Source organism: Rhipicephalus microplus, chromosome 4, assembly GCF_043290135.1.
Source record: "Rhipicephalus microplus isolate Deutch F79 chromosome 4, USDA_Rmic, whole genome shotgun sequence".
NCBI lineage: Eukaryota > Metazoa > Arthropoda > Arachnida > Ixodida > Ixodidae > Rhipicephalus > Rhipicephalus microplus.
The window spans coordinates 54,946,288-54,954,162 of NC_134703.1; the positions used below are offsets into that span (position 1 = coordinate 54,946,288).

At 49.1% G+C, this 7,875-nt stretch overlaps 1 protein-coding gene across 3 annotated transcripts in view; it reads left to right on the forward strand.

The window, feature by feature from the left end:
- The window catches only part of LOC119171970 (homeobox protein PKNOX2), a 30,500-nt gene extending 22,949 nt beyond the window's left edge, over nucleotides 1-7,551 (forward strand). For 2 of the 3 annotated variants that reach the window (XM_037422885.2, XM_075892767.1), the window contains 3 exons: nucleotides 128-204; nucleotides 1,003-1,214; nucleotides 7,019-7,551. In XM_037422885.2, the coding sequence (XP_037278782.2) occupies nucleotides 128-204; nucleotides 1,003-1,214; nucleotides 7,019-7,149 (420 nt within the window). In that variant the 3' untranslated portion in view covers nucleotides 7,150-7,551. The remainder of the gene's footprint in view (nucleotides 1-127; nucleotides 205-1,002; nucleotides 1,215-7,018) is intronic. The other variant, XM_075892766.1, reaches the window with a different exon arrangement.
- Nucleotides 7,552-7,875: the final 324 nt, after the last annotated feature.

The window sequence follows — 7,875 nt, forward strand, 5'->3', positions numbered from 1 at the left end:
TCTTGCCAAATTGTTATATTAGTCACAATTTTTGAGGAATTACATTGTAGTATTACAGACAGCGTTGCATCTCACTGAAACTCTTGCAGCATGCATCACCGTACTTTCTCTTTTCTTATCGTTTTAGCACCCATATCCCACTGAGGATGAAAAGAGGCAGATAGCAGCTCAAACTAACCTAACCCTTCTTCAAGTCAACAACTGGTAAGTCTTCAATATCGATTTTGTTTAGAACATGTGTAAGCATATATTAAGTGTTTGGCACCTCATGTCTGCTTTCACTAAGCGTAATGTGTATGAGAGTTAGCACTACTTTGATGCCTGCTTTTCTAATCTTCTGTGACTGAACTCCTAGGAAGCTTAGATTTCTGCTTTAGTAGAATCTTTTACAATGGTGGGAAAATTTTGATCATGAGATCACACATGTAGCTACCACTATTTGCTGTTTTAATAATTTGTCGTGTTGGTGAGGATAGTATTGTCACAGTTAAAGAAAAAAAAAAGAGCTCTTGTGTGGGCCTCATGTTTTGTTATGAATTGAAATGGTTTGTACAAAACCAATTCTTGTTGCGCTTCAGTTCTGACCGCTGCATTATATTTGTGGTTTGTGTCATTCTCAAGAAAGTGTGGTACTAGTAAGCAAAATGGTCCAAACAATAATGCTGAAACAACAGTCTTTTAGGTACCTTAGGTTTCTTCATTACATTAAAGAAATGGTTGAGGCACTCAGATTAGCTTTGTTGACTTAGGAGCCACCCAAGAAATGTCTGCTAAGACCACCGAGACAAGTGGTAAAGTAGAAGCAAATGAAAGAAAATTACGTTGCTATGGTGTAATAGCTGATTTTTCTATGAGCACCAAGTGCCGGAAAAGACATTTTCCTGGAGAAACAGGCGGCACAACTAATGTTCTCTCATAAGAAACTGTGGGGCAGCATGCTTTGTCTTCGATATGCCTGTGATAAAGTTGTTCTTACCGAGTCATTGTGCAATTCATGTCCAGGTTCATCAATGCTCGTCGGAGGATTCTGCAGCCGATGCTGGATGCTAGCAACCCTGAGAACAGCCAGCAGAAAGCCAAGAAAGCCAAAGTTCAGACGGTGCGACCTGTCGAGCGCTTCTGGCCCGACGCCATCGCAGCCCTGCAGCCTCGACCGTCAAGTCACAACGGCATGGCCCCAGTTTCTTCTCCAAGTGCCCATGGCAAGCCTTCCAGTGAGTGTTCACAGTTTCTGATGTGAGAGAAAAAATAAGACTGCAGGGGTGGGGGGGGGGGGAAGGGGGTATATACAGTTGTGTTGAACATGGCCATCTCCCTTGTGGGCAGCATTCTTGCTCGCAATCAGTTCAGTATAAAAATACTGTGAGGAACCGGTTTATTGAGCCAGGCTCGAGCTAAATCACGCTGGTGATGATATCTACAGATGTACAAGATGAACAGGTGATGATGATATCAAAGAGAATAAAGAGTCATTCGCTTGTCGCGCTCACACTAATTCCCCCGCGCGGTGAAAGCGGCCGCCTCGTTGCTTGACAGTATTATGAAATGCGTCGCGCATAAGGCTTTAAACGAGATACGTGCACTATCTCTGTTCCTCAGCAACGATGATCAGGACTAGCGCTAAGAGGAGAAATGCGGTAATTGACAGGAGATGTCTGTTCGACCACCGTGTACGGCCCAATGAAGCGACTGATGAATTTGTCGCATAGGCCGGGGAGGCGTAGTGGAGTCCATAGAAGAACTTCGTCACCAGGGGAAAAACTCGCAACACGGCGAGACGAGTCGTAGCGAGATTTTCGAGTGTCTTGAGAGAGGCCGGTGTTAACATGGGCCTGGTGACGGCAGTGTGCGAGACAAGATAGGAATTCTTCAGAGACAGGAGCCGTCGAGGGTGCAGGGGCCGAAAGGAGAGAGACATCTAGAGCGAAACTCGGCGAGCGACCATGGACGAGAAAAAAATTGAGAAAAGCCGGTAGTGCGTTGAGCAGCCGTATTATAGGCGAAAGTCACGAAGGGTAGAATTGCATCCCAGTTCGTGTGGTTGGGGTGACTGTACATGGCGATCATGTCCGATAGGGTCCGATGAAACCGTTCAGTCAATCCGTTGGTCTGCGGGTGGTAGCTAGAAGTGGTCTTGTGAACAGTGTTCGAGGCACGCAAAACTTGCTCGATAATGGAAGAGAAGAAGACTTTGCCACGATCACTCAGGAGAATGCGTGGAGCTCCATGACGCAAAAAGATGTGGCGAAGAAAGAAATCGGCGATCTCAGTGGTGGTCCCAGATGGTATAGAAGCTGTTTCTGCGTAGCGCGTAAGGTGGTCGACGGCCGTGACAATCCAGCGATTCCCATTGGATGATTCAGGAAGAGGGCCATACAAGTCGATTCCAACGACTTCAAAAGGCGAGGCGGGACAAGGAAGAGGTTGCATTAAGCCAGCCGGAGCAGTTGTCGGTCGTTTTCACCGTTGGCAATGGACACAGGAGGCGACGTACTTAGCGACGGCTGAAGAGAGGCCAGGCCAAAAACAACGACTTCGTATTTTGTCTTAAGTCTTCTGATAGCCTAGATGAGCGGCGGTTGGATCATCATGAAAGGCTTCCAGAACTTCACGTTGCAGAGAACGTGGGATGACGGGTACCCACTTGTTGCCATCGATGTGGTAAATGTAGCAACAGAAAGCATCACCGACAAGCTTAAATTGTTTAAGTTGTCGACGGAGTCTGGCGTTTTGAGGAGTAGTAGAGCCGGTCAAGCGGTCAACAATGGTGCGGCAGTATGGGTCGACACGTTGTTGTGAAACAAGGACGGATAGGGTGGCAGGTGATGAACTTAGCGCTGCGATTGGAGAGGTGGTGTCGTTTTGGAGTATCGATGGTGAGTGGCTTCCGCTGGGCAAAGGACAGCGCGATAGAGCATCAGCATCTTGATGCTTCTTCCCAGATCTGTAAGCGACATTGAAATCATACTCCTTCAAGCGAAGCGACCGAGGCGACCCGATAAGTTTTTCAGCGATGAAAGCCCGCATAGGGCGTTATGGTCGGTCACGGCGGTAAAATGACGGCCGTGAAGATGTGGTTGGAATCTTTGCACTGCCCAAACAACAGCAAGGCACTCCTGCTCGGTGATAGTGTAGTTCTTTTCTGGAGCGGTAAGAGCACGACTTGCGTAAGCAACGACGCGTTCGCGTGAGTTTTTGCCACGCTGCAAGAGTACCGCACCAATACCATGACTACTTGCATCGGTGTGAAGGATGGTGGGTGCGGTGGAATCAAAGTGGCACAGTACCGGATTCGACGTGAGGGCTTGCTTCAATGCCGTGAAAGCGCTTTCGCAGTCTTCGAACCAAGTGAAGGGGACGTTCCTTGCGAGGAGTTGATGGAGCGGAGACGCAAGTTCCGCGAAGCCACGTATGAAGCGCCAGAAGTAAGAAGATAACCCAAGAAAGCTGCGCAGGTCCTTTTGCCGTAGTGGACGAGGAAAATCGAGGACAGCGACAAGCTTCTCGGGGTCGGGCCGAATTCCTTCTTTGCTGACAAGGTGGCCGAGAACCTTGATTGTCTTGCTAGCAAAGGTACATTTCTTGGTGTTAAGCTGTAGACCGGCTTTTGCAAGGCATGTGAGGACTTCGTCAAGACGTTGTAGATGCTGCGAGAACGTGGATGAAAACACTACTATGTCATCGAGATAGCACAGACATGTTTTCCATTTCAAACCACGCAATACGCCGTCTATCATGCGTTCGAAGGTGGCGGGCGCATTACAGAGTCCAAAAGGCATCACATTGAACTCGTACAACCCATCTGGCGTTGAAAAGGCGGTCGTCTCTTTATCAGACTCCGACATTGGTATCTGCCAGTAGCCTGACCTGAGGTCGAGGCTAGAAAAATACTCTGCGCCCTGTAATGAATCCAGTGCATCGTCGATTCGAGGGAGGGGATAAACATCCTTGCGCGTTATTTTGTTTAGTGCACGGTAATCGACGCAGAAACGCACTGTCCCATCTTTCTTTTAAACGAGAACAACTGGGGATGTCCAGGGACTCGAGGAAGGACGTATGATGTTGCGTCGTAGCATGTCTGAGACGTTTTCCTCGATGATCTTGCGTTCTGCCTGAGACACGCGATATGGGCGCCGATGTACAATACGAGAGCCATATGTCTGGATGCTGTGAGTAGCGGTCGTAGTCATGCTGAGGGCGGGCGAGTTCACGTCAAATAGAGAACAGTGTCTATTTAACAGGGCGAGCAAATCTTCAGTTTGATCAGGTGTTAAGTCGGTGCTTATTGTTGCCGACACAGGTGTGGCAGAGGCATTGAATGGCAGTGATTGTGATTTAGGAACATCGTTGTGGTTGTTGTTCGGAAGAGTAACAATCGCAACAGGCTCACTGTCGACCGCGCAAGATACTGTTGAGCCACAGGGGAGTAGTACACACTCGGGCGTTTGATTTATGACGGTTAGGTACGTAGACCCATCGAAGAAGCGAATAAGCCCTGGTGTGGTCACAATGCCCTTACGTAGGGTATGACCGTAAGGGAGAATTAGTACGTCACCATCCACAATGTCGGTGCAATTAACACTTATAATTTCTTCGATGTATGGCCGAAGTACATAATCTGACCTGGTGACAAGGCGGATGCGTCCATCGTGTTCAAGCGGAGAAGAGTCAGTGGCATTTAGATGCAGGAGGCGCTGATGACATGATATGAAAGCGGACGCAGAAGACAAGAAATCCCACCCAAGAATGAGAGCGTGGGTGTACTCATGAAATATCGCGAAAACAATGTGATGACGAATGCCTTCTATGCAGACACGAACAGTACACTGTGCAAGTGGACGAATGAGAGCGTTGGTCGCCGCACGTAGAGGTGGGCCGCCATAAGGTGTGGGGACTTTTCGAAGGCGGGAACAAAAATCAGCACGAATAATCGAAACGGCAGCGCCAGTGTCTACAAGAGCCTCAACGCGTACACTTTCTACAAACACTACTATCAAATTCGATGGCCGCTCTGGAGGAATTGTTAGCTGTCCGGTGAATGCAGTTTTCCCTCCTAAAACTGCATTGGGGAGTTTTCTGCGTGGGCGTTCGTGGAATGGGAGGCGGGCCGCAGAGGCGACACTGAACGGCGACCTGGCGAAGGCGACCTGTGGCGAGACGTACGGGAATTCCCAGGCATGTCCGTATGGTAAGTAGGAGACGGTGAACGGTAATAGGACGATCGGGAGAGTGGTCGTAGGTAGTTCATGGTCGGACGGAAGCTTCGATGTTCTTCGGGAGCGTAGCCGCGTTGCTCGTCTTGTTGGCGCCTTCGACAAAACCGAGCGATATGTCCTCGATAGCCGCAGTAGTAACAGATTGGTCGAGGTGGGCGCTTAGGTGCGTAGTAAGGTGGTGCACGCACTGGCGGTGATAACGAAGCCACAGGCGTATGGTCTGCTGTTGTAGGCACAGAAACGGTGGGTGCGGCAGAGAGTGCGGCAACTTCGGCGTACGTGCGCGTCTGGCGCATGCAGGGACTGTTGAAACACGTCGGACGCGATGCGGAGGCGATCTCTTGTTTAATCAGGCGTCGCAAGCTATCTTTTTCAGAAGGGAAAGTAACTTCCGCAGCACAGGAAGAGCAGCGCCCGTGCAGATCTTCACGAACGATGTCGTGAATAAGCGCAGGCAAGTCGAGGGGTGCAGGCAAACGAACGTCGGTGGCATCGTAGCAAAGGCGAAGAGACTGAAGCTCGTCAAGTCGCTGACAGATGGTTATCACGTCCTGGGTGGTGGCAGGATTTTGCGTGGCGAGGGCGTTAAAGACGACGGTGTTAATGCCTTTAATAATGTGGCGTATTTGGTCGTTCTGAGACATGCCGGTGTTAACGCGCTTGCACAGTGCAAGGACGTCCTCAATATAAGGGGTGTAAGATTCACCTGGCAGCTGCGTGCGTTCAGCGAGTTTCTTCTTTGCTGCCTCAGTGCGAACTGCAGGGGCACCAAATATCTGACGAATTTGCTGCTTGAAAGTGTCCCAGTCGGGAAGATCCGGGTGGTGGTTCCAGAACCAAGTTTTCGCAACATCGGAGTAGTAAAATGGGACGCTGCGCAACTTCTGTGGATTGTCCCACCTGTTCAAATCGCTGACGAGGTCGTAGTTCTTGATCCAGTCTTCGACATCATCGCCTCGGAGACCGGAAAACACTGGTGGATCACGCAGGCGAATGTTGTTGGGCGGAGCGGGTGGCGGTGGCTGCAGTAGGACGGCGACGTTGGATGGGCCAGGGTTTTCTTGGGCCGCCATGGCAGGGGGTTGTATGCGACGACCCGAGCGGAGCTCCAGCGAAATCGGGCGAGAGGACTTGAGGGAACGAAAAGCACAGTCCACCACTTGTGAGGAACCGGTTTATTGAGCCAGGCTCGAGCTAAATCACGCGAGTGATGATATCTACAGATGAAGAAGATGAACAGGTGATGATGATATCAAAGAGAATAAAGAGTCATTTGCTTGTCGCGCTCACAATACAGATGCCTTGGCATCTCAGTTCTTGATGTCGGAGGTAAGCCTCTGTCATTTCAGATGATTCAGCAACAGAGGTGTTCCGTGTCGTGGTGTGACTTTGCTGTTCTCAGTATTTCACCAGCAGCTGTACGGCTAGAGCCAGGTTTAAAACCAAAAACTGATGTGGTTGGCAGAAAACAGTGTCCAAAGTTAACCTCAACATCAGTGCAAACTGCTTTGTTGCAAAACAGCACACCGTAATTTGTGCAGTAGCTCACAGAATTCACCGTGCCCCATGTTTATCGCAGATGTGAGGGATGATGAAATCTGTTAATCTTGTATGTTCTATGTGTCCATCTTGTGGTGCAAACATTACCTAACCGAGTGACAAAGGTTGCTAGAAAAGATTGATATTTGTAGTACTATCTTCCAATGTTACTTTCGCGCTGTAGCATTTCCGAATGCCCATGTGCCTTTTTTCCACCCTTTTGTTTTTGGAAGTGCTCATCGTGTGCTTTTTCCGCACCAAAGCAGCCAGTGGTACCAGCCTCTGCTCTGAAGCATCCGATGACAGCGCCTGCGGAGGGGACACTGGCCACTCGGCAGCGGAAGATGAAAGCAGGGACCATGGTACCGCTGGTGGCAGCAGTGGCAAGGCCTAGCAGCAAGCTGCTCTGCCTTTTAATCAACTACGAGCCATGCCCTGCACGAATCAAGGGGCAACAGTGCTGCACCCCTAACAATATCTCACCTAGGAATCTGATCTTCTCATAGTGGATTTTCACTACATCTTGTATGCAATTGAGCATTCTGTGCTCTTTTTGTTTTCGGTTGAGTTCTCATTGCAGTCCTCGCTCACCTCGTTTTGTGTCATGCGGCATTCCCTATTATACTGGTTGATGCAAGAAGTGGGCTTCTCTTAAATTGTGGTGTGGCTACCTCGCCACTTGTGAGATTGCCTTAGAGGTGCCTCTTGGTGAATGAAGTGCTTCTTCCTCCCGGTGAATGAGTGATCCCCAAAGGGAGGAGCAGTTCTCCTCTGCACACCTTTTTGTTTCCCTGTTGGCGTCATTCGGGGGCAAGCTTTAGTTTTGTGCCATATTGCAAAGGCATTTGTAATCTGCTTAGCGTCCAGGTGCTCCATTGTGCAGACCTGCAGTGCAGAACTTTAAAGTCATTTTCGGATAAACGTTGGTCATTTTTATTATACCATAAGGTATGAATGCTATTTGACAACATGTCATCATCATAATAACATTAAAGGTCTGTCAGTCATGCTGAAAGCGTGTCCAGTGCCGCACAATAATAACATAGTCTAGTTTTCCATGCTTTTACTTTGTTAAAATAATGCAGTACACAAACAGCCAGCTACATTGTAGAACACAGAC